We start from the raw sequence: 25,463 nt of genomic DNA, 5'->3' as shown, positions 1-25,463 counted from the left end.
CTCTACTCTTGAGTAACATTTGCTGCAGACCTCCAGTGTAACTTGGACATCAAAGACAAATGGAGGCAACCTTTTCCTAACAAACTCCACATTAAATAGCTTGCGTCTTTACACACGAACTTTCTTTGTACAAACCCTTATCCCCATCTATTTCTGGATTATTATGCCTAACATTCATTATGCAGTCATTCTGAAGGCCACCATGAAAGCACTCTGTTCATTTACAAGGCAAATACAAAGAAATGTACTCTCTGCAAAACACTCAAGAACAGACTACATTTAAGAGAGGTCTACTGCACCATCAGAAACAGGCCACAGCCTCCAAAAGGCCTTTAAAAGCATCAGCCCCTTGATCATCAACCAACAGATAGCAAAGGAATGTATTAGACAGTGGAAGCAATGAAAGAAATGACCTGAAAACCATCTTAAAACTGATTCATGTGGTGTTCACGTCTGTAAACGATAGACAGCACTTCAGGGTAAATCCGAAACTTTTTTCAACAAGCTAGCTTTCTCAGCAGAATAGAGATAACATCTGGAGGCTGGAACAGGTCTGTTGAGCATGTGTATTTATAGGTAGAATGAGTAGGAATAAAGGTACTACTCACTGTATACATTCGCATATCCTATGAGAACTGATTTTAAATGAAGCACAACAACATTGTTTACTCTTTTTTTTATGTACAATGGGCCAGATTCATAAAACTCAGAAGTAATTATTTGTAAAGTGACCATGGTGGTGACTGTAGCACACAGGTGTCTTTTTAATGCTGCAGTATTTTCAGCTGTGACCTTAAAGCTGTGACCATCAAAACCTGCATGAAATTTGATGTCATTCATAGTAAAAAACCCAAGCCAAGTGAGCCTCTGTTTGGCTGCCAAATATACCTGATTAAAAAAAAGTGAAAACAAAGAAACAAAAAGAAAACCAAGGTTCTCAGAAACAGAACATTTTCTCGAGAAACAAAACTTATGTATCAGCCAATTTTGACACTAGATAGAACTGTATACAAATTAAAATATCCAAATTTATTTTTTATTGTAGGAACTGTATGTTAGTCTTTGCTTCTAATTACTAAGAATAAGGCTTTTTCAATTTTTCATTACAATTGCAGTAATAATTGTATTAACATGTTAGTTAATTAATGTTTAATCCATGGTCATTTTCCCCCACACAATTGAAAAAATCTGACATGCTGAAATTCCAATCACTAAAGCAAGCAGCTTATTTTTTAGGAATTCAGTTTATACATGTGATAGTTTGCAGCTAGTAAATATTAAATTCTTGATATCAGAAATTCAATCTGCATATGAGAAAACAACAAAAAAAAAAATCCACCAGTAATATTAAATGTTGACCAGTTTAAAAAAAAAACCCTAAGAAATGAATTTTCACCCATAAGTGTCTTTTACATGTGTAAACTGAAATCCTCTGAAAAATCCATTTTAAATTGAAAAACAGGATTAAAATCTAAAACTGTTTACAATAAAATCAATCAAAATATCATTAGAACCTCAACATGTCAAACTGCTCTTCACTTCTGGATTACAATTTAAACCTATTTTCCACACAGACAAGGGGAATTCACCAATTCATCTAACACACATGAAGAATTGTTTATGTACAGTGTTAGTTAAATCAGCCCATCTGAAATCCTGCTCAAACAAGTCTTATACTCCTGTCGTCGCTTGACACTTGTTTAACTACTAAGCCTAGGAATTATTTAAGGTTGGTAAAATAAGACTAAAAAGTACGAGAAGACTCTTCGGATTTCAGAAGGGCAGGTCATTTATTCTTCTTGAGCATGGAGAATGCTTCCCAAAGGCCCTCGGGTAACACTCACACAGATACAGGGTTTGTACACATAATTTATACCCTCAGTAAGGATGGGGTGGTGTCATCCCACCCCTTTTTTGTCATCTCCTCATCTCATCCCCTTGAGAAGTTCCTAAGTTCATTCGCTTCCTAAACAATGTTTTTCATTCCTCTTACGCCCTACTAAGGCAGCTTGTTTTAGCGCACTTGCTCCAATGTGCTAGGCCATATTGTACTTTGTTTTATCCTGCATAATACAAAATATTTTAATTTTGTGAATCTTTAATTAACATCACTCCCTACAATAGCAGATGGGTTTCCCAAAAACATTGCTGCCAGACTGGTTCAGGTGTCTTTTTCTATGGAATTGTATCATGTTACAGATCACAACTACAGCACATAAATCAGATAAACGCATGGACACACCTCATATCACATAATAGATAAAACAAGTCAGAACCACAACACTATTTGCTTTTAGCATCACTGTAATTCTGAGATATATTTTTATGAATCTGACCTGCTGTAGATGTAAAGCCCATAATACACGACACACAAAAAAAAAAAAAAAAAGAGTGCATGAAGAAAAAAAAAAACTCAAGCACTAACACATAAATCCACTCTTCTGAAGGAACACGCTGCAATTAATCCAAGTTCATCTAACAAATGCCCTGACAGACAGACAGACAGACAGACAGACAGAGAGAGAGACACAGCAGGGCAAGAACAAGAGCGAGCGAGAAGGGTAAGAGAATAACTGATGAAGTAAAAACAAAAGAAAAAAGAGGAAACTTAAGAGGAAATGCCAAGTAGACTGTGAGGAGGGAAAAGAAAACTGAAAAGATGAAGCTACACAAAAAGTGACAGTAAGATGGCGAGGCCTTACTGGAGGGACAGTCTAGGCTGTCACCAAGGACAGAAATATGTCATACCCTAGTGTTATGCATATAAAACAAATCAGCATTAATAATTTAGTGAGATGATGGAGGGGTGATTCTCAAGGGGCTTTGCAGAGATTCAGGACACAGAGAGAGCTCGAGCCAACTCATGCTTATAAAACTTTTATTATGGTATCAATTTTTGGAGGGGTTGTCTGTTTTTTTCAGACTTTTTGTTTTATGAAAAGCTAAAGAGATTGTAAATCATAAAAAAACATTGATCTTATTGGCAAACCATAACAAAAAAGGAAGCACATAAAATTTGACTCCATTTTAATCTATTCATATTTACAAGACGCTCCCTAAAATACAATAATAAAAACATCAATAAAAGAGCAATTGTACAATGCGTTTTTAAAAATGTCCCACCATACATCCATGAAAGGTTGTTGTGGGTCTTGTACGACAGTGGTTCTCAGCCCTGCTTGGAGCCCCCTGTTATGAAAATTTTACTACTCGTCTTCTCCAACATACCCACTTTGACTCAAAACAGGGAAGGCAATTAGCCAATTAGTTAGATCCAGTGTACTCCAGGGATCAGGGTTGGAAACCACTGGTGTAGAGACAGATGACCTCTATTTCTAGGTCAGATTTGCATTGGGATCAGTTACTTTAACCCCTTAAACTCCATGGGCCTGGCGTCTTAGCTTCACTTTCAAAACTGCATACATGTTAGATCTCAGTTGTTACTGAATAATTCATATTAGTACTGAATAATAAGATTAATACTGACCAACAAGCCTCAAGACTTAGATTAATAACCTATTAAGTTTAGAGTTTAAGGGGTTAAAATATTATGCTAAAACACACACTGCAGATGGTTCCTCAGTTTTGTGGAGAGGCATGTGTGCCAACAGCAGTCTTCACAGTAGACTAGGCTGGACTGATGGTGAAAGAGTATTAAACTTGAAGCATAAACAATGAAACACCTATAATCTGTGTGTCTGTGCAGTTTGAGGGCAATGTCTGTGCAGCTGTGTTTTATGGAAAAAATAAATGCATTAATGTACTTTGAATGTGTAACTCCATAGTGTGTGTTTGCTTTCAGTGAAGCACAAAGCATTGGCGGATGAACATTAAGTGGAGGATATCATCTATCAGGACCTTTTAAAGGCCATTGTGCACACTGTTGGAGTGAGCATGCTACAGTTTTCCAAAGCTTTAGTAACTGATATCGTCGGTCTTTGGAACAATGCTGCCTCTGGCCAAAAAAACCCTTAAAGAAGTTAACACACAGCCTGTGGGCGTCAGTTCTGAACCCTGGAGGGGTCAGAGAACAGTGCAGCCAACCCCAGAGCGTCCATCAGTCATGGTCAGCTGGACTGCTGATGAGCAGAGGAGTCTTTAGAACTGGAAGGGAAAGGTCAGCCCCCTGGAGCTCCACGCTGTCAAGAACATGCCCCTGAATGACAGGGAGGCTGGGTGGCTGCAGGAGAACCATCAATGACATGACAGGCACAAGATCTGGGGTGAGAATATGCGGTGAGATCAGAATGAAAGTTTACCGGGAGTTCTGCCAAAGTGCTCGATGTGTCCATGGCTCTTTAATTAGAGTCCTTCATACAGGAAGGAGAGTGTGCTCCACACACCATAACATTGCTGGTGGAGGCCCAATGCAGTCACAACCTTGTATGGAATGCTAAAATATTCCAGAATGAAGCTCCTCAGAACACTGGTCAGCATTTCAACATATGAAACAGGCTTTCTGTTGCCAAAAGCAGTAACTAAAGCCAGTGTTTCCGTTGCCAGCAAATGATTCCTGAGATACTGGAAGTGCACCAGCTGTCAATGCGAGCTTTCATTATCTCACTAGAATGCCTACATCCTCTTAAGTGCATACAGTCAAGATTCACTACACTGTCTTTTTCTCCCTTGAAGTGGTGCATTCACGCATATCTAAACAGCCGTAGCTCAATACAATTGGTAGGTCATCAGTAGCGATGCTGACTTGAAGGGGGCTTAAGGTAAAAATGTGGTCACATTAGCAGGAGAGACTGGGCTTGTTATGGAGCATTCTGCTGATTTTCAGTCAATTTCCAGGTCCATGAGCTTGCTGCGGGGTGTGTGCATGGGGTTTCTGGAGAGGCAGCAGTTGGCAACAAGAAGCCCAAGAAGAATCGAGAGGGCGCCAATGCCCAGAGCAGCAACCACACCATACAACACTGGCATCTTCAGAGAGTCCCACACTGAGGAAACACACAAAAGTACAGGTTATGCACACTACTTTAAGAAAACATGGGCCCAGATCAACCGATAACCACATAAACTGCAGGTTCATTATTTAGTCAGAATTAAATTAACATACTTATAAATTAGCATACTTAGACATACTTATAAATGCTTTCCCTACCTAGATGCACTTCAGAATCATACATGGTATTAAGGCCATCTATGAGTTCTCATGATGTTTTGTGGGAGATAAATTGTATTTCTGCTTATTTAGCTCAAAACTGGACATAAGAGGCTAAAATTGATAAACAAAAGGAGCCATTAGTGACCCAAATCATTAGCTGTCTACAATACCTGCCTGGTGCTTTTACTTACATTTTTACAGTTCACAGTAAGTCATAAACAAAGTCTCTGTGAGTAAGGAAGACCTGGAGGTGTTTGAGTGGTTGAGAGATGTTTTGGGGATTTCCAGAAAAGACTAGGTGACTGCTAGCAAGAGAAGTCAATAAAGTTAGCCGTGTAGCTCTAGCACTAAACTAAATAAACAAAAACTGGAAATAAATCATATCTTGGTCTACACGTCTGGGGTTAGGGTTATTGGAAATTCATGTACATTTTATTTTTCACTGGGCCTTTCCTGTTTTAACACTAAGCTAACTGTTTTGTAACAAATACTTCAAAAACAATTTAAAAGTAAACTAAGAACGTGAGTTATAAATTGTATAAAAACACTCTTCTGACTGTTCTCTCATTGGCTGAAATAAAACTTTAGTGTCTCAGCTCCTTAAGGGCCAAATTTCCACTTGTCACACTTTGGGGCACTGTGGTCTACTGCATAGATAAGGTCACCCACTAATATGTAGAAATGGGAAGCCCTCACATGCTAGTTTCATGGAGAGAATGACTGGGGCAGAGGTGAGCTCAGGTCCATCCCTCCAGGTACCAGCGTCAGGTAAGATGTACCAGGGCTTCGCTGTGCAGTAATACTCTCCTATATCCCTGTCCTGAGTGCGGTGCACACTGAGCACAAAGGTATTCCTGTCTGTGCGTTCCAGACTACACTCTGTGCTCTCATTCCCCCCACTCTTCTTCACCACCCCCCAGCGATCCATGCTGATGAGGGGCACAGCACCACCATTCTCCACTGCTCGTGCTGGACTCTGGAACCAACGAACGTCAAAGGCCACATCATCTGAGAGGTAGAAGGTGAGAAAGAAATTTAAAAAAAAAAAAAAACTGAACACAGAAAGGAAACTTACTTTCAAAGGATTACAGATGTCTGTATACATCTTAACCACAATGTCACTGAACCCTTACACAAGAATGAAGCAAATAAACACAGAATCTGTTTAAGTGTTTCAAAGCATTTCTACCTGACTGCGACGAGAGATAAACGCCCTTAGTACCCTGAGAGAGAAACACTTGACAGATTCAGGCAGGACTGAAGCAGGCCCCTACATGTACTTCCACTGCTATGTGAGGAATCTCTACAAAGACCAAGATAAAAATGGTAAACCACCCACAAATATTAGCTCTGTGCTGCTGCCGTGTCTCTGTGCTCATTTTACCACAGCAAAGCCACTCTGTCCTAAACGGAAGCCTGACCAAGTCCATTTACACTGATGTAGATGTAGATGTACACTGCCGGTCAAAGTTTTGTGGACACTTACTTCTTTGTACTAATAAGTATGTTTTCTTTGCTGGTTTGCAATTACTTAACATATTAAAGACTATTTGAGTTTTGACGTAAACGGAAGCACACATGGAAATATCGATAACAAGACTTGTGACAGTACTCATGAGCACTGCCATACGCCATGCCATACTTTTAGCTGCCTGTTGTGATTTCAGGACTTATCAGCACTCAAACCTTACAAAAAACTCAAAACCTTATTGTTAAAGATGGTTATTTATAACAATGTTCTCAGGAGCTTTAAAAAAAAAAAATCATGGTTCATCACAGTCCAAACCATTCTGGAAGATTGAAGGGAAAAAAAAAAAAGCACAACAGCCAAGAAAAACCAGACCAATGAGACCACCGGTCCTGTATCAAAGGGAGCAATTTTGGAATCAGCTGCAGGCGAGTGCTTTGTGCATGGCGTGTAAAGTAACAGTACAGTACAGTACAGTGCAGAGATAGCCTTGCTTCCTTTAAACTGAAAAGGCACAAAGGAATTCTGGGAGATGTGGGAAAACACATTGGAACACAAGAGTTCAGGATCAGTACAATTACACTGCAAAATATTTTGGTTTAGTGATCTGAACACATAACTGCTGATGATGTTATGATTATGACTGTTCCCCTTTAAACCACCTAAGGAGAAAAGACTTTCAGAATATCTTAAAAGAGCGATTTGGAAAACTGTCAAAGCATACTTTAGAATCTGCTCTGCTCTTCATACCTAGTAAATAGTTACTTTATGCTTAAACATAAAAATATGCAAGGTGTCTCCAGACTTTTTTGCCAATGGAAGTACATACTTGGCCACAAATCTACTGCACATCCAAAAACTAACACTGTCCAGCTAAGATCAATGATTTTAAATAACGACAAGGCTTGTGATGAAGAGGAGGACAGACTTGCCACTTTTATTTAAAAGGACCAGTGGGACTGGACTGAGGCCTAGGGCAGCCTCATTTGTGCTAATATACCCTTGCGTCAGTAGACAAGGAATGACAGGATCTAACTCCTATTCGGTTCCGGAGCTTCATGACACGCATATCAACTCACACATGTCAAATGGATCATTCCCTATCCGAAACAGCTAATTGCATGTCAGATCTCTTTGAATGTTGTCAGCTAAAATCAGTGACTTCCTTCCTTCCACTGAAAACAGCGCTGAGCCTCCATTCTCCTTGCCTGAGTGGATGAGGAACCAAAGAAAATCAGAAGCAATTAACAGTCATACAGTTTGCATTACACCAAACGACTTATTGCATGGAATTAAACACACATCCCAAATTGCTCCCTGTTAAATCCGCACAGCAGAATGGATCGAGCTGACTAGAATTTTCCGAGATACCTAGCAGACAATTAAACAAAACATTTCACTTTATCATACCATTTGCTTTTTATGGAGTGGTGAGCGCCGTTGTTTCTTTTACAGTATACAGCTCTACTAATGGACTGTGAGCATGTGCAGAGCACAGAAGAAGCAGAGCACTCTCAGCAGGGAACAGCAGGCGCTTTCTATGAACCTGAGATAATTTCAGAGCCTAAGGGAGCACAATGGCCCTTCTTCTCAAACTCTGAATAACAACTAGACCAAAATTAGCCCTGAAACAAGAGTGGCAATTTTGCATAAAGCTTTTGCAAAAACAAAAGAGCCACAAAATTTGACACTTCAGAACACTGGCATTAACTTTAGCCTGTGATACCACTGAGAAGTCAATTCAGAGTACAGAGAAGTAAAATATTCAGAAGCCTAGTTTGCCAACGACGACTAAATTTACATCTGTAAACTGACTATAGTAAGCGTTTTTATACACAAATTATATTAGTTATACTTCCACTATCGAGATCCATCACAATGTCTATGATTTTTATTCATTATTTCACAGCATGTACTGCATTAAATCTAATTAAACACCAATTACACTCACTGTAATAAAATATACAGTTAGTGAGTGTTCATAAGTACTAATGGTTTCCATGATATGCTCAGAAACTTATGTAGTGGCAATTTATCACAATAACAATAAAATATGTTGCCCCCATTTCAATCATTAAGGATGTTTTCACAGAACAAAACATCAACTAAGCAAACACACACCCTACTACTCCCACTCACACAATTCTAGCTAATAATATATATGAAGTAGGGTAATGCCAACTGCTATGAGGGTTTACATGCCTGAGCCCACAGATAAAGACTGGAGGAACATTTTTGTGCAACGCACAGCTAACACAAGCCTAGAACAATGAAGGACAGCAATTTTCATAATGACATGATGGCACAAGTTGGGCCAACAAAGAGCAGTAAGAAACCTCCTCAAGTTAAAACATGCCGATAAGAATAACATTGTCCTTCAACTCTTCCCAGAACAAATTGGTTCATTTTCCTGGAATCTATGAAAATGTAATTCTGGTGCACTGCATTATGTGCAACATTATTTTTCTTATACATTTTTAACATGGTACTTCTACTAAGCCAAATCATTTGGGGAAACTATCTAATTGCATGATACAGAATATTGTGACTGATTTCAATTGCAGTGTTTTCTATAAACTACGGTCGAGGCTGGTTATTCAGCATACCCATTTTTTTCTGGCTTGAGGCTTAAATGCTGAACATATTGTACTCAACTGTTAGTTTTGTTTGAGTTCTACACAGAACCTGGGTGTTTGGTTGATTCTGATTGGTCTAACTCATCTACATGCAGTCTGTGAGATCTGTGTTATTGGGTTAAATTTACCCACTTAAAACGTAAGACAATATTATTGTCTATAATTAAAATTGCAACTCTTGTGACTTGAAAATTGTATTTTTTTAATTGTGATTAAGGTAAATATCCTGCATGCATCAGCCATAATTACTGGTTCATTTCATCTCTTCCCAAATAAATAAATAGAGAAATAAATAAATAAATAAATAAATAGACCATATGACCAAACACCAGAACAAGGACAAAAAAGGTATTTAAAATAATGCTATAATATTACACATTTCTACCCTGAATGTATAGGATATCCTAAGTAATCATCAGGTCTAATATAAGAAAGTGTGTTAGACCAATTTCTTTACATTACGTTGCACCAAATCTTTTGTCAGCTCTCTCATCAAAAGCGCTCAAAATACATGCAGTCACTGAAAAAAGGGGCATTTAGTCCAGGTGATTCTTGTCTTGTTGTTACTGATACAAGTGTATCACTTCTCTATGTGAACAACATTTTCTTACTACAATTACATTCAGTACAGAGACTGGACACAGAAGTGAGATTTCTACACTCCACATAATGTTCTTGTTTATGCAGGGTATTGCATGTCAAATGTTCATGAGAAAAACAGTCAAGGAACACAGTACTTGCCTGTGTTGGGAGTGGCCCCCAGTGTGGATAAGATGCACTCCATTTTGGCAGTGTCCCCAGGGAGCACCCTGTATCTGTCTGAGTGAATGGACACGTTGAATACTGGACCTGGGGGGGGGGGGTAACACACAAAAAAGGGGGTTTTTAGGTCAAAACAGACTTTCTTTCTGACTCACCCTAAGGCAGTGAAAGACAGACCACTGCCGCTAACAACTGTGGTATGTCTCCTGCATGTCCAAAGCCTTCTGAATGTCCTGCTTAGTCTAACAAGTCTTTTGACTCCAACTGTTCCCGAGTGCAATCATCCAGGCTGCTTCATTTATAGGCCACCATATAAATTAGCAGGTTAGCATTCTGATGCTGGATAGAAGGCCTGGATGAGTGTGAGGCCTGTGCCAAGGTCAAGATGAACTGAACTCCAAACAAAACCCTCAGTCTTTACTCATCAACAACCACACACACACACACACACACACACACACACACAGAGAGAGAGAGAGAAGAAATAATTTAAAATTATAAAAAAAATTTAAAAAAAACAACACCCACAAAAGAGGGAGTGAGACAGAGAGGGACACTGACTGAACAGCAGGAATCTGCCCTGAGGCCGTTCTTATAGAGAGCCAGAGTGAGAAGAATAGCACTGCCCAACCATCGAACTGCAGCTATCAGTGCTCATAAGTATCAGTCAGGGATCATCTCTACTGGCCTGAATGTGAATCTATTTTGTCCATAGATACCTGAGTCTGCAAAGGCGATCTCTATTTTATTGGACTCTGCGCTGACGGCTCTGCTCCAGTCGCTGCTCTGATCGCGCGTCCAGGCAGTCACTTCACAGCAGTAAAACCCTCTGTCTGAGACCTGCACCCCATACAGCCTGAAACGGTACTCCTGCTGCCCCATCTTCTCCAGGGCCACGCTGTCTGTGCGGCTCGCTGCCATACCTTCCTCCAGCTGCAGCACAGAGTCTGCATTCAGGGACAGAATTTTCTGAGGGTTCTGTCCCTGCGCATCTTCAAAACGGATGAGCACAGAATAGCCAGGGTTCTGCAGGTTCTGACCCGTCACCCGACAACTCATCTCGAACGTGGAGCCACCTGTAGAGGCCTCTCTCACCCGATGAGCCACCACACTGAGCACTGGGGCTGCAAACAGAGCAAGCACCAGTCAAAAGGTCACATCCAAAGCATTCCATGAGTATTTTCCTGCAGTACTCAGCTGCACTTAAAATAGCTCACGTCAACTGTTACTATAAACATAAGCAATCAAGAAAACAAATGAACCACTTTAAATTACCACCAGATTGTTCATCAACATCATTTGAACATTTCAGCACATTGGAACTTGAAGCCCAGTGGAATAAACAGTGCTGACTGTCCAGTCTCTCACAGAGAGAGCATTGTAAGCCCAATCGGTCTTGAGAGAGATCTCATCATAGGCACAATTAAAACCATTTATTCTCCATCTTGATTAGGTTATGGAAAAAGGAAGTCACCGAGGACATTCATGCCTCATCTACTTTCATTTAGCTGTGGTAGTCTTGGTGATCTGACTGATATTGCTGCAGGGAGGAATGAGGCTATTCTTACAATATGAAGGAATGACTTAAGAACAGTGACTAAAGTATTGAAGTGCAGGCAAAAAATATGCGTTTGTCTCTAGTCTTCACTTGGATTCTTGTATGCAATTGTATGGCTATAACAACAATAAGATTCAGATTTGTTTCTTAAATCTCAAAGGAAATAATTTGATTTGCAATCAAGAGTCCACTGCCAGATTAAAGGAAACTGGTGCTTACTCTTGGGTTTCCATTGTACAGTGACTGGATCTGACTTAATCTCTTTGGCCTTGTCCCATCCTGCCTGGCGGCTGGGGGTCCAGGCAGTTACAATGCAGGAATAAAAACCCATGTCCTCATCCCGAGTGCGGAGCATCCGGAGTCTGAAGGCATTCTGCTCACTGCGAGTCACTGCAATATCCCCTCTGTCCAGCTGCTGCCGATACTTCTCTCCTGGTACCAGCACCCCATGCTCATTTATAGAGGCAATAGTGCTGATGCTGGAATCTCCTGGTGTGTTCATAGCATAGGTCCAGGACACACTCAGCTGGCCATCTCGCAGATTGAGGAGGTTGGTCACCTGACAGACCATCTCTGTGGGGTCAGAGGTGAACTGGGGGGTCAGAGATGCTGTGAGGGTCACCTTAAACTCTGGATCTGTGTGAAGGAGAGTGAAAAAAGCATTTATTATGTGAAGCAGCTGCAGAGTCTGAGTACAGTTCAGCATTGCCTAAGGTCACATCTTCGCCATCATTCCAACACTTTACAACTCCAACTGTTTTGTTTACATAATGCGAAAATGTACTTTACACAGTATGAACACTTTAGAAAACGACAAAAAAAAAACAAAAAAAAAAAAACACACTTGCTCATCATTGCAGTAAACTGACATTACAACACCACTGACATACATAACAGGAAGAAATTCATTTTCTTGCCCTTAATTAAGTAGTACTGAGCCTCAATTTAGTCCAGCTTGAGCCGGTCACCTTTTTTTTGCATTTGTTTTGAACAAACAGTAACGACAGCTGATGCCTGCCACTTGGCCTCTGATTAAACATTAGTCTAACAATGGACAGCCCGAGCAAAGGATTTACATTCTTTCCAGTTTCAGCTGTCACTGTTCAGTCTCTGACACACTTTCTCTCTCTCTCTCTCACACACACACACACGTGAAACCGTGCCAGATGGAATTATGGACTTTGCTTGTCTGAGTCACGTAATATACCCGGCTGTTGTGTTGTAAGAACAGACACACCTGTTCATGTAACTGGAGAAATAGATTCCCTTTTATCTAGTACAATAAAATCCTGAATTCTTTAACGGAAGTGTATAACAGATAAAATGACCCTATAGGCACTCTCTATGGACGAGTGTATTTAACCTTTCACCTTTACACTACAACCATTTTTTTTTTCACAACCAATGCAACTGTCTCATTCATTGTGTGCAGCTAAAAATCAGAAGACTAAAGAGGTCAAATGTGCTGATAAGCCACACCTTTGGGGGATGGGGGGCTTGGGGGGGATGCCCAACAGCAAGGGTTTCAAGCAATTTCCAGCCATTAAAATAGCCACAAATGTCTGTGAAAAAGATGATTTACATTCTATTTCTGTGAATAAACTGCTGTTTACCATTACATTTTAAAGTACGGTGAATCTTCTTGTTGATGCCTGACGATAGACGCAGCTCAAGTTGAAATAAACAAACCCTACTCGCCACTGCTTTCTATGGTCATCAAATGCTTTTGTTTGACATAGGACTCAGGTCTCAGTACATGTGCTTTCTGCTTTCTTTTATTTACATTCATTTGCCTAAACCCAACTGATAACATTCCCAGCTCATATTCAGTTTGGTCTGATGTAAACATATGACAGACTTAACAAGTCTACAAGTGTAGAACAACTGCAGTCACGTTTAAAAACTGAGATCAGGTAATTATATAACAATTGTGAAATGCCTGTGATAATATCTGAAGTAGAGCTACATGTCCTATAATAAAGCTGCATACACAGAGGAGTAAGGACTTGCAAAATACTAATGAGCATTCAGTGTTGAGAGGGAACTAATACAATGGTGCTCTAGGCTACAACAGAGTACTTCCTTCTACTGAGGCGAAGAGGAACTAACAACTGGAAACTGTAGTTGTACGTTTTTTTTTTTTTCATCCCACAGTAACAAAACATGCGGGTAGAAGAAGTAAAATTTGCACAGATGGGCAACATAAGGGGGGCTCATAGTTACAGTAATAAAGGCACTTTAGAAATGGGAGCACAGACCTTCCCCCGGATCTGAGCCAAAGAAGGAAATACAGCAGAAAATGAGCTCATCCCACCAACCCAGCCCAACAGATGCAGACTTGTTAGCTACAGACATGTGAACAGTTAGGGAAAGCATTCCCTTGTTTAAAGGGCCCATATCATGGAAAAATGTATCTTTCTTCACTTCTGTGCAATGACAAGAGTTTGATTTATTATAGTTTTAAACTTTATATCATATACTTTCCTGTTCATAGATGGAAACTAAGCTCCATTTCCTTGTTTTGGCGGTGTCATAACCAAAACCAGCACATTTGCACATATCCACCTATTCAAGCTACAGCCGCTTAGCCCCGTCTATTCAAATTGGAGTTATAAGGAGTATTTTAGTCAGTCTACTTTTAGAATGAGGCACAGGACAGTCAAAACACATATTTACATAAATCTGTCTTAAAGGAAACATAATAAAAATGCCCGTTTAAGAGCTGAAGAAAGGTTGGAAATGGTCTTTGAAAAATAAATTAAAGAATTACGTTTTTGGTCAAGATATGGGCTCTAAAGTGTAAATACATTGTATGTACATTATCAGCCAAAGACTTATATCGTTTGAGATCCCCAAAAACATTGCTGTGATAAATCAAGAAGGATTATACAATGAAGTTCTTTGCAAAATACTGTTTCTGGATATGTTGTAGGTGCCCCTGCAAAAGCCCCCAGCTCATGCTGTGTTGTCCAGCTTGCACTCTGGAAAGTACACAGGTGCAATTGTGTAGGCATTGTGTGGGCTGGTTGGACCAGGGGGGAAAATCTGCATGTGCAGGTTCGTGCAGGTCTTCCTGTTTCCTGAGGCAATTTCCAGCATGATGAGGTCGGATGATTTATGTACAAATAGCCTCGTAGCACCTAATGCTAGCTCACGCATCATGTGGACCAACCCAGGTTAGATTTTTTCTTTCTTCGTGATTTTCATGCATTATCTCCATTTGAAATTAAATCTGTATGGTAAAGGACCGGAAATTCAGTACTGTACACAAATGTGAATGAGAGTTACAGTGGACAATGAGATACATCAAGGAATGAAATGATGGATCTGATCAAAGTTTTCTTCAACTCAGCATCCTCAAAAAATTTACATTATGCTTTTTTACAAGCACGCATGAAAATCCCTATATGCCCTTAACTCAAACACTGGAAGATGAAAGGAAGACGTTATATCTTACCTCAGATCAAAACTCTGGTCTACAGAGAGTGCCTAGGACTCAAAATAATGTGAAAGGGAGGTTAACTCCTATTGCATGGTGACTACAACCAACCATTTGACATTAAAAGATAAAGATGACCAAAATGGGCGCTGCATTCTCAACAGCCAATATATACCTTGGAGGAGATACAAAGTTTCTGTAATTCTCAACAGGGCCAAGTGAGAGCTAATGCTATGAGGCTCAATATAATCCAGCTCATGAGTCAGGCTTGTCTTGACACCTCTCACTGCCAGCACACCGCGCTTTTAATGTTTAATCTAGAGAAAGTAGAACTGCCTTTGATACAGCAGAGGGGGGAGGAGGAGAATACCCCACCCAACTGTGCTGCAACAGAAAAGCTGAGGCAGGTGTGAGAAAAGGGGAAGGAAAAATGAGAGCAAAACAGTGGAATGAAAAACAGAGGAGCATAATTAGGTTTGCTTAATTGGTTGTGCTGCAGCAACTGAAATGTTAAACACAAGTCACTGCATTCATGGGGTTTGATAATATTTTCCTGCAACTATTGTTTCTTTTGTCTGTTCCAACTTCCTTTATGTTTTGGACATCTGACAACATATTGTTCATAGTGAAAATGTGAAAAAGTATTGTACTCAATTTTCTTCCAAATGTCCAACGTGTATTTCCATGGAATTACTCCAAAGACCCCTTTTTTGTGCCTTCATTTTTAAGTGCCTGACATAGCCTGACAAAGCATGAAGAAAACCTAGCAAGAGATAAGGAATCAAAATGCTCCCTTACCTAGCCGTGTTACCAGAACCTGGACAGGGTCAGAGGTTTTCTCTGCAGCCTGGTACCATCTCCCACTGCCCTGTGGCAACCAGGCCTTGACCTGGCAGAAGTATAGACCGGAGTCCGAGCGCTGCACTTTAGGCAGGATGAGTCGGAAAGCGTCTGGTTTAACCCTGCTCATGCCCACCAGTTCTGAGCCGTTCAGGACCTGCCCATCACGTCCCACATGGATCAGCACTCGTTGGCCAGCCGATGAGTTCACTGCTCTGACCAGCCACGTCAGCTCCAGGTCCAGAGAAAGGAGGCCATGAGCAGCTAGCAAGCAGGTCAGATTGAGAGTGTCCTCCACATTGAGGGTAATATTCTTCTCCACAGAAACCACCAGAGACTGGGCTAAAATGTGGCAAAGAAGGGATGCTATTACAAACACCTCAGTGGAGACTGCATGAATGGAAACAAAAGCCTGAGCTTCTGTTATTAAACAGGCAGAGAACACCATGTTTGACTTCAACCTGAAAAGTATTAACTTTGCTAAGTGTGAGCAGCATGGATGTGTCTGCATGACCAGGGTGCTTTTAATAAAACGGTCACAGCACAAACTTAGCATTGTTCATGGTGCTTCATAATTACAGAGGGGATTTAAAAAGAGTCCCTACCTACTGCTCTTTGTCTGATGACAACATGCGACTTGGTCATATCACAAAAAACATTTCAGCATGGATCCCAGCTTCAATCTCAAGATTTTGTGCTATAGTACACCAAGAATGTCAATATACCTCTCACTGTACTGCGCAGCTGAACATAGAGACTATCTGCTTACAGAAAAAGGAAGAAAACTAAAGAAATTTCAAACCTACAGCATTACTAACAAAGCTAGTGATAGCTGACATTATTTAATTTGCATAATGATAACTGGCCTCTGTGGCCAATGGTTTTGCCACCATTTGAGTGCACAGTAACTATTGGAATTCTTATTACTGTTTACACAGTTCCAGTGATTTTAGAGTGACTCAGCCACAGTTACACCTCATCTGTTCAGTGTGACCCATTCCCTTGGTATGTCTCAAGTACAAACTGGAAAAAAGCGTTACTCACCTAAGGGTGTGACCGTAACCATCCCCATTTCTTCACTCTTTTCTAGGATCTTGTGCCAACCTTTCCCTCCGCCAGGCTGCCGCGTCCACTCCCTGGCTGTACATACATATGCACCCTGATCTGATGGCTTCACCCCCTTCATGACCAATCCATAAAAGCCACCTTCACGTAGGTCCAGAAGAAGTCCACCATCTGCATAACGCTGTGCAAAACCTTGGCCAGCTTTCACCCCGCTGTCTGGCCCAAATGTCAATATGTCTTCCAGAGTGTTGGTCTCCTTTCTAATGGACCAGGTGATTGACAGGAAGGTATGCGCTGTGTAGGCCCGGCTGGCGTTGCACTGCAGCTCCAATGGTTCACCCTCAGACACAGCTGGCTGAGGAATGGATGGAACCACCCTTAGAGTATCTCCAATCACTGCACATGATAAATGACAATTACCTTATTGTTTCACCATTTCAAATGCAGTAATGGGTTAAATGTACATTAGAAGAAATTACAGAACACAAACCAATAATTACTTCACATGTTCTTCACTTATATAAAAGTACTGAGCAAAAATCAGGGACCATCCTTCATTTATCCTTCCATTTAAAATGTTATCCATTTTTCAGTGTCAAGAAAAAAAAAGCAGAAAGCATTGCAAAAAGGATGAATGAAACAAATTTTTAGTATTCAGCATGTCCTTTTCTTCCAATCTGAAGTAAGAGTGAAGCTTTTTATACAGCTTCTGATGGTGACCGTTTTGTTGGTCTACCAGGCCTTGTGTGGTTGTTAGAATCTCATTTTCTCTGCATGTTTTAATTATGTTTTTTCCACTTATTATATAATTTGTTCTGAGTGGAAAGTAAATAAATAAAGGGAGGTTTTGGACTTTTTTATGGTACTGTATACAATAGAGCATAGCTTTTAGACGAAACTTGTTTAAAAACAAAAGAAAAACGAAATCTTTCCCTTCATATAAGACTTCCTGCCATAGTCATCAGATGAGTAACTAGCAGGACATTGTGATATAGTTAGTCACCCATCATACTCCTTTTCCTCTACTTCAGAAACAAGAAACTGTTAAAGACAGTTAAACAGCCCAGAATTAGCTCTCATTTCTCAAGTTCCTGTGGTAGTAAAAGCTTCCCTTATGGGAAATCACCACTTGGATATCAGCTTCTTGCAAATTAAACATTAAGTGTTCATACCCAAATAAGCTAGATCTCTTTTCCACATAAAGCTGACCAAGCATTCATCTCACGCTTAAATGTCTGCAAGTGGAATATAGTTATTTTTAATTGTCTCCAGTGAAGTTCAAGCACAATTCCCAAAGGAGATTGATTCTGGTGGAGTCTTGGCTGACACAAGTTATGACCACCACATGCTACTTCTCTTTGGGAATGGAATAGAAATAGCCAGATTAAAGATAAAAGATGACAAACACAATGTATAACGGCCCACCTCTGAGTTCCACATCTGCATGGTAGTTCCCACTCATGACTGAGTCGGTGCTGGGGGTACTGCAGCGATAGGTGGCACTGTCTGAGGCTCTGACCTTGCTAATAATCAGCTCAACTGAAGCATCTGACAGTTTCTTAATGCTGATGCCCCCACTGTTGACCCGGTCCTTTACAGAGGTGTCTGGGTATAATGGATCAAAGGTAGAGATGAGCTGGACTTCTGCTCCATTATCCAGAATCAAGGCCCACTCAAACTCTTGATCTCTGGGTCCCTGATAATCCGAAACGTTACAGCGGATGGCCACAGACTGCCCCTCTACACGTACCAATGGACCAGCAGGCACCGACACCACCCGACTCTCGCATAGTGTAGCTGAAACAGATGAACAGAAATCAGTTATATGCACAGAATTTTCTCAAGAGACCTACCAATTTTATTACATTACCTTGATCCATCTAACGAACAAGCTATTTAATCCACACTGACACAATGTTCTAAATATTCCATTTGTGGTAATTATAATCAACAAAGACTGCATGTTTTTCACAGGATTTCGATTGAGGGGAAATGGAAGGAGATGCAAATGGCACATCTTAACGGTGCCTTTAAAGTTAAAAAGTTCCTCCTGTACAAGTAAACATGGTGCTCAGGTTACAATCAAGGAAATCTAGATGCATCTTTGATTATCAAGAGTGAGGCTAGACATACTTGTCACAAACCACTGAGAAAGTGTCTCATACTGTTCTCGCAAAACTGCAAAACCATGCAACACTAACAGCTGTATGCAAATGTTTGAACACCCCAGGTCAAACAACTTCCTCTGGTAATTTTTTTTGTCAAATGAAAATAAGGAAAAACACATTCTGTTCAGGGAAAAAGTTTGATATGGCATTTCTCTGCAATCGTGCACAATTCCTATTTATTTGCTGAGTTTAACATATTTGCACATGCCACTTTACACACACTCACACCTGTGCCGCGGGACAAATTATATCTTTTGTTGATTTTTCCATTTGAAACCAAGTTGATATCCCCTGCAGAGAACACCCTTCTGCACATTTCACTTCAAATGTGGCCTGTGTAAACATTACAGCGCATTTTATTTTTAATGTTTTATTTTTCCAGCAATATGTTCAATTATGAAATAAATACAAACCTTGCACTACATTTGCAGAAAAATGCTGTATAAGTTCTCTACAGAGGATGTGCTAACTTAGCTTATTTTCCCTTAGAAAATCAGCTAAACAGCAAATTAATTTACTTGGGATATTTAAATTTTTGTTTACGGTTGTATGCAACACTTTTTAGCAAAAATTTCATGATTGTGACTTTTCACGTTGTCTAACTCCCCTATAAAAAACAGATGATCGGTTAAACCTTAATACTTTGTGGTAACAAGATTTTTTTTTTGTTTTAGTGAAAAAGACTCTTTAAATGAAACAATGCAAAGCAACACAGTTTAGATATACAAAACCAATATTTTACATTAAATCAAACCTAAAAACACTTTAAATCTACTTCTGCCCTGTTCCATGTTTTACAGTGCATCACTCCAGCTATTCAGCACCATTTTGGGAATGTGAAGGCGAGAGTACCAGCAGTTCCGTGTATGTGACTTAACGGATAAACACAACTGACCAGCACCACTGGGGTCTGACCAGAGAGAGGAAGGGAGCCATTATTCCCAATCAAGGAGTCAGTGCAATCTTTGACTCCAAACTAATGCTGGCATGGGAGCCAGTAACAGGGCACAGCTCTCTGATTAAATGGGCCACCCAGGAACCACAGATTAGACACCTTTATTGTAATGTTCTTTTGAACGTCTAATTTAAATTTAAGACAGATGTGAAAGATAAAAAAAAGAAACAAAATATAAGTTTTTTTTATTTCAGGAGTTCACAACTGATAACCACTGTTCATCCCTCTAACAAAAAAAAATCCATTTATAGATATGTTTATAGTAAATACCCTTATTTGGTCACCATTCTGACCTAAGGACAGAAGGAAGATTCCAGCCACAGCTAGTGACAAATATTTAGCTTTTACTGTTTGAAGAGATAAGTGTTCTAAAACAAGCACAGCCACAGTGACGAAACTACTAACACTGAATGAGCCAAGCAATGAGACAGGAAACTGTGGTTCCATGAGAAGAGGAGCTCTCTAATATGATGTAAATGCATGAAAGGAAGACAGAGGAACGGAAACAGGAGGACACACAATAGACACGCAAGGACTTGCCTCCACATGAAAAGGAGGGCATGTGGTGACAGCAAGTTTCAACATCGAGAGCAGCAGAATAAGACAAACAAGGAAAAAGACATTACGGATCGGTATGGTTAACATGGTTCAAGTCTAATCTTGAACTAAACTGCAATGTTAAAGGTGTTTCAACATTAAAACAACTCATTTGGTCTCCTGGCCTAAGACTTAAAGGGGTGCTCCAACTTTTTTCAAAATTCCTACATGATTAAATGCTTAAGGTGTCAAAGTCATCCAGAGTGGTTTGGTTTGAAATTCTCTGTTCTAGAGAAACTTGTGTTCACAGTGGAAGTGGACAGGAACCAGACGCCTACCTCTAAAAGCTCCCTCATGGAAAGTTATTAGATGAAATGATACGAATACTCAGCCTGATGTCTGAGACATTGCTCAATTGTGTGAAAGTTTTGGCCTAAAACATATTAATCTGTTAGATTTATTAAATAAATGAATTTCAATCCAGTCATAGCGGAGGGATACAAGAAGGATATAATAAGATGTGTGGGTTCATTTGGTGGTTTGGGATAGTAAATAAAATGGGTATGTGTGTGTTGTAGACATTGTGGTTCCTATATAAGTTCCTATATAAGTATAAGTTTCTCTAGAACCATTTCACATAAAATCACTCAAATTTCCTTTGTTGAGATCTTAACCACAGAGTTATGAAATTTTGAAAGATCAGTGGAATTTCCCTTTAAGTCAGACCTGGAAGTTCACTGCTCTGCAGTTTCAACCGTTTCTTGTTCTAGCAGAGATGAACTCATGAAGGGTGTGGTGATCAAGCGATAAGCTGAATCAGGTGGGCTAGAATATGGACGGTCTGAAGCTCTTCGGTGCAGTGGGTCCACGGGACTGGAGTCTTAAAAATACGTTTTATCAGACTTGAAGTGGCAAAAGAAACAAGAGCAGAGCTTGGTCAAAGACTGGTGAGTCCACAGGCATGAAGATGCAGTGTCCGCCCTCCAACAGCTTGGAGAGTCAATCACATTCTAGTTTCTTTTTCCTAGCTAGGTGTGTTGAGCATAATCATTGATATATAACAGCAACCAGAATAACCAGTCCTGCACACACCTCCTCACACACACGCGCTTTAAGGACAAACTCTCTGGCCCAGGCTGAGAATCTCCTGGTCAGTGGAGGAGCTTTGTTGTTCAGTGTTAACAAAATCAACCGCAGAACCTCGTTTCCAAGAGTTAATACCGACATCTGCCAACTCACAAAGTACAGATTTCAGGGAAACACCAAGACAAGACAATGTAAAATGTAACGAACTTAACGATCATTTACCATTTAAGCCCCATCCCTACATCCCTCTTCCATCCTCTCACTGCCTTTTTTCAGTCTTACCGCTCAGCAGTTGGGCATTTTTAATTAGGATATTAGGGGAAAACACCAGGAACTGAAGCTCCCACGCTGAGGTGAAGCGAAAAAACCGTGACGACCGCAGTTTAAGGTACAAAAGAAGTTCCAAAGAAAAAAAAAAAACAAGTAAAGCCAATAACATTTAAATAACAGTGAGGCAACTTACCGAGGCCCAAAAACAGGATGAAGAGACTGAAGACTCCTTTTTCTTTATGCATGTTGAGAAGGCGCGTATTTTTCCTCCGGGCTCGTCTTTGTCAAACCAAACCGAGTAAAGAGCCGCGAGTCCTGCTCGGAGATTTGTGGGCGCTCGAGTGAACGCGGGCTCTCTCCTCTGTCTTCTCGTGCTGTGAGCTGCACTCTAGTTTTCTGGTGGGAGCCGCTGGGTCCGCAGAGAAAACCCTTTTACAGAGAGAGCGTTTCAGAGGCGCAGCTGAGGAGGTGACTGTGAACATGTTTCATGACGATCACCTACAGCGGGACGACCACCGCCGTGTCCGGAAGTGAGGGAGTCTCATTCCTGCCTTATTGGACAAGAAAAGATTCGAACCAAATGACTTTGTATCCCACCCGTATTGGGACAAGCGCCGCCTCCTGCGAGAGGAACTCTAGCTATGATTGGCTAAAATATTTGGCTTCCTTCGCCACGATTGGTCTGTTGTCGTCTGTCCTTCTGCAGCGTTTTTCTTTTAATCAGACCCGCGTTCTAACGCAGATCATCTCCACATCCAGAAATCTGACCGATTTAGATCTAAACAAACACCGAGAGACAGAGATCCTGCGTGGATACGAGCTGTGAATGCCGCTCCAGAGTTTGTGATAATGACCGTACCACTAAGTCCTACCCGCGACCCTGAGGGAGAAGCGGCTTAGAAAATGTGTGTGTGTGTGTGCGTGTGTACTCAGTCCTAGCACGGGAGGCGGGACTTGTCGAAATACAGGTGTGAAAAGAAATGTGTCCCTCTAATCGCCTCAGGTGAACTACAACTACCGCCCACCCCGACCACGCGAAGTGTGACAGCACATATAGAAAGGAGGCACTAATTATCTCCCCAGAATAACTCGGAACGTCTAGAGACTCTCTGCTGCTTTTAGCGCAAGTCCAACGTTCATCCTCATTTCTCCGCTGAACATCACGCTGTGACTCATTTATGTCGAGGGAAAAACTCTAAAGCGCCGGTTAGCACGTCTTTTCATCTTTTAACGAATGAGAACAGTGAATGGGTTCCGCCGGAAAAGGGTGGGAAAAAAGCCCATCACTGAGAAAGTGGGTTACCCAGAACCCCTGGCACTGTTAGGAGAAGTGAAGGAGAGCTGTAGCCCACAATACCAAGAAGAGGACAGTGAGGTCGAGAGGCAGCTGGGTCAGAGTTCAAGGGTAGATTTGTGCACCGTTGATAGTTCCTGAACTAGCTGAAGAGTTTGCTTCATGAGATTTTCTCTCTCTCTCTCTCTCTCTCTCTCTCTCTCTCTCTCTCTCTCTCTCTCTCTCTCTCTCTCTCTCTCTCTCTCTCACTCACTCACTCACTCAGGCTGAGTGTAGTCATGTAGTGCTCATAGTTTTTACACTGAGTCTATTATGTTGGCTGCTGTCGAAACAAACACGGCACGCCCGCAAGACGTGCCCGCGCAACAGAAAGGAGACTGCCTGAGCTGCTGACCACGTCAGCCCTGCCCACATGCACGCACTGCAACACATAGTCACTATGAGCAAATAAACTCCCGGTGTCTCCCAGTTAGCACAGGCAGAAAAGATCCCACTGTACACAAATGCCATATTAGCAAAAGGTCCTCTTACTACTTTACCTGTTGTTACAGATTCTCCAGATAAATTCCTCACTGGGCCTATATGTAGGGGCAGTAGCGTCCGCATTTAACCCATCCATGAAGTGAAACACTACATACACACTAGTGAATAGACACACACACACTAGGGGCAGTGAGCAGCCCTATCCACAGCACCCAATTGGGAGCAATTGGGGGTTAGGTGTCTTGCTCAAGGACACATCAGTCATTGACTGTCAGCACTGGGGGATCGAACCGGCAATCTTCTGGTCACAGGGCCAGTTCCCCTCCAGCCCACCACTGCCCCCAATTGGATGTTACTTATGCATTTCACAGCGATGACTCATCATATAGTGTGTATATTAAGGAATATACAGGTACTTTCATGTGATTTGTGATAACTGTATTTTAAAGCCTATTTAAGTTACATCAAGACTACTGGCATTTTGGTTCAAATGGCAATTCCAGTGATTTTTCAAGATTTCTTCATAATTAAATGGTAAAAATGTAAACAAGTTAAAGGTCGGATGTGAAATGCTCTGTTCTAGAGAAATTTAGGTCAAAATTGGTCACAGCAGTGCAGATAGAAATCAAACCTCTGACGTATTTACAGCTACCCAACAGAAAGTCATCACATGAAATAGTTATGATTACACTACCAGATGCTTGAGATTGTTCTATGATAGTGTGGATGTAAGGTTTTGCCCTAAAACATGTATTGTAAAGTCAATTCATGTGGAGAGGTCTATGCAGGATACTGTATGGTGAAATGGTTTACAAAGAAACTATATTATTTCAGATCTGCCAGTGCTTTACCATTATCAGCATTACATATTAAAGACAAGTGTGGGGTTTTCTAGTCGTTTTGGTATAATAAATAAAACAGCTATATTTGCATTGCAGGTATTGCAGCCCCTGGTTTCTTTCACCAAAGAAGAATTTCACATTAATGTACTCTGTATTTCTCAGTGAATTATACAGAAATGTTCAAAAAGTGGACTCCCCTTTAAGCACACCAGCTAAGCCTCATTGCTTTTGCCTAATGCAGGGGTGTCTATTCTTAAGTCTTACACTGGTGATGTTTATTTAGCCTACTCCTGTAATGTTTTTATTTGTACGTATACTGGTTATGATTTGAAAATGGTTGTTTCTTTGATTCTTCTTTTTTTAACTTATGTTTTATGACTTAAAGTGGCATTACAGGCCCGCTACAAAGTACTGCCTCCCCAGAGTTCAGGCTTGCGGACCACTACAGGGTGTTTCACAGTTAAAAACCCTGATTTAGAGGATGGTAGTGTCGTGGGTCGACACTTATTTGACTACCAAGCCTAGATATTATTTATGGTTGGTAAAATAAAACCGATCCAATAGTTTGTTGTAAGAAAATAAAAGAATCGAACGAACTGAATAATACGAGAAGACTCTTCAGAATTCAGAAGTGCAGGTCATTTTATTCCTTCTTGAGCATGGAGAATGCTTCCCAAAGGGCCCACGGGCAACACTCTCACATATACAGGGTTTGTACACATATTTTATCCCCTCAGTAAGGGTGGGGTGATATCGCCCCACCTCTTTTTGTTATCCAATGTGCTAGGCCATATTGTACCTTATTTATGTTTTATCCTGCATAATACAAAACATTTTAATTTTGGGAATCTTTAATTTACATCAGTAGTACTGAGTTAGGTTTTCTCAGTTACATTAACTTAAGTACAATTGAAGTATAATTCATGAATGCTGAGTCTTTTCTGAGCACTGTC

At 40.7% G+C, this 25,463-nt stretch overlaps 1 protein-coding gene across 1 annotated transcript; it reads right to left on the bottom strand.

Moving 5' to 3' along the window:
• Positions 1–1,765: 1,765 nt before the first annotated feature.
• Positions 1,766–22,450, bottom strand: LOC108435176 (prostaglandin F2 receptor negative regulator). Its single transcript, XM_017710801.2, has 9 exons — positions 22,085–22,450; positions 18,301–18,672; positions 16,855–17,271; positions 15,769–16,152; positions 11,751–12,167; positions 10,693–11,097; positions 9,953–10,060; positions 5,804–6,115; positions 1,766–4,940 (listed from the first exon to the last, which is right to left on the bottom strand). The coding sequence occupies exons 1-9, from the start codon at positions 22,134–22,136 to the stop codon at positions 4,780–4,782; spliced, it is 2,628 nt and encodes an 875-aa protein (XP_017566290.2). The 5' UTR covers positions 22,137–22,450; the 3' UTR covers positions 1,766–4,779.
• Positions 22,451–25,463: the final 3,013 nt, after the last annotated feature.

Source organism: Pygocentrus nattereri, chromosome 6 (genome assembly GCF_015220715.1).
Source record: "Pygocentrus nattereri isolate fPygNat1 chromosome 6, fPygNat1.pri, whole genome shotgun sequence".
In the NCBI taxonomy this organism is placed as follows: Eukaryota; Metazoa; Chordata; class Actinopteri; order Characiformes; family Serrasalmidae; genus Pygocentrus; species Pygocentrus nattereri.
Note: the sequence above shows the minus strand (reverse complement) of the source record. Positions and strands in the feature narration are given on the sequence as shown.

Excerpts from the sequence above, each read along its gene's own strand:
- LOC108435176 (XM_017710801.2), bottom strand. The coding sequence starts at position 22,136 with ATGCATAAAGAAAAAGGAGTCTTCAGTCTCTTCATCCTGTTTTTGGGC. Across the intron at positions 16,153-16,854 it reads GGTTACGGTCACACCCTTAG|CCCAGTCTCTGGTGGTTTCT; the intron begins GTGAGTAACGCT and ends GCCACATTTTAG. Across the intron at positions 11,098-11,750 it reads TGTACAATGGAAACCCAAGA|CCCCAGTGCTCAGTGTGGTG; the intron begins GTAAGCACCAGT and ends CTCTGTTTGCAG.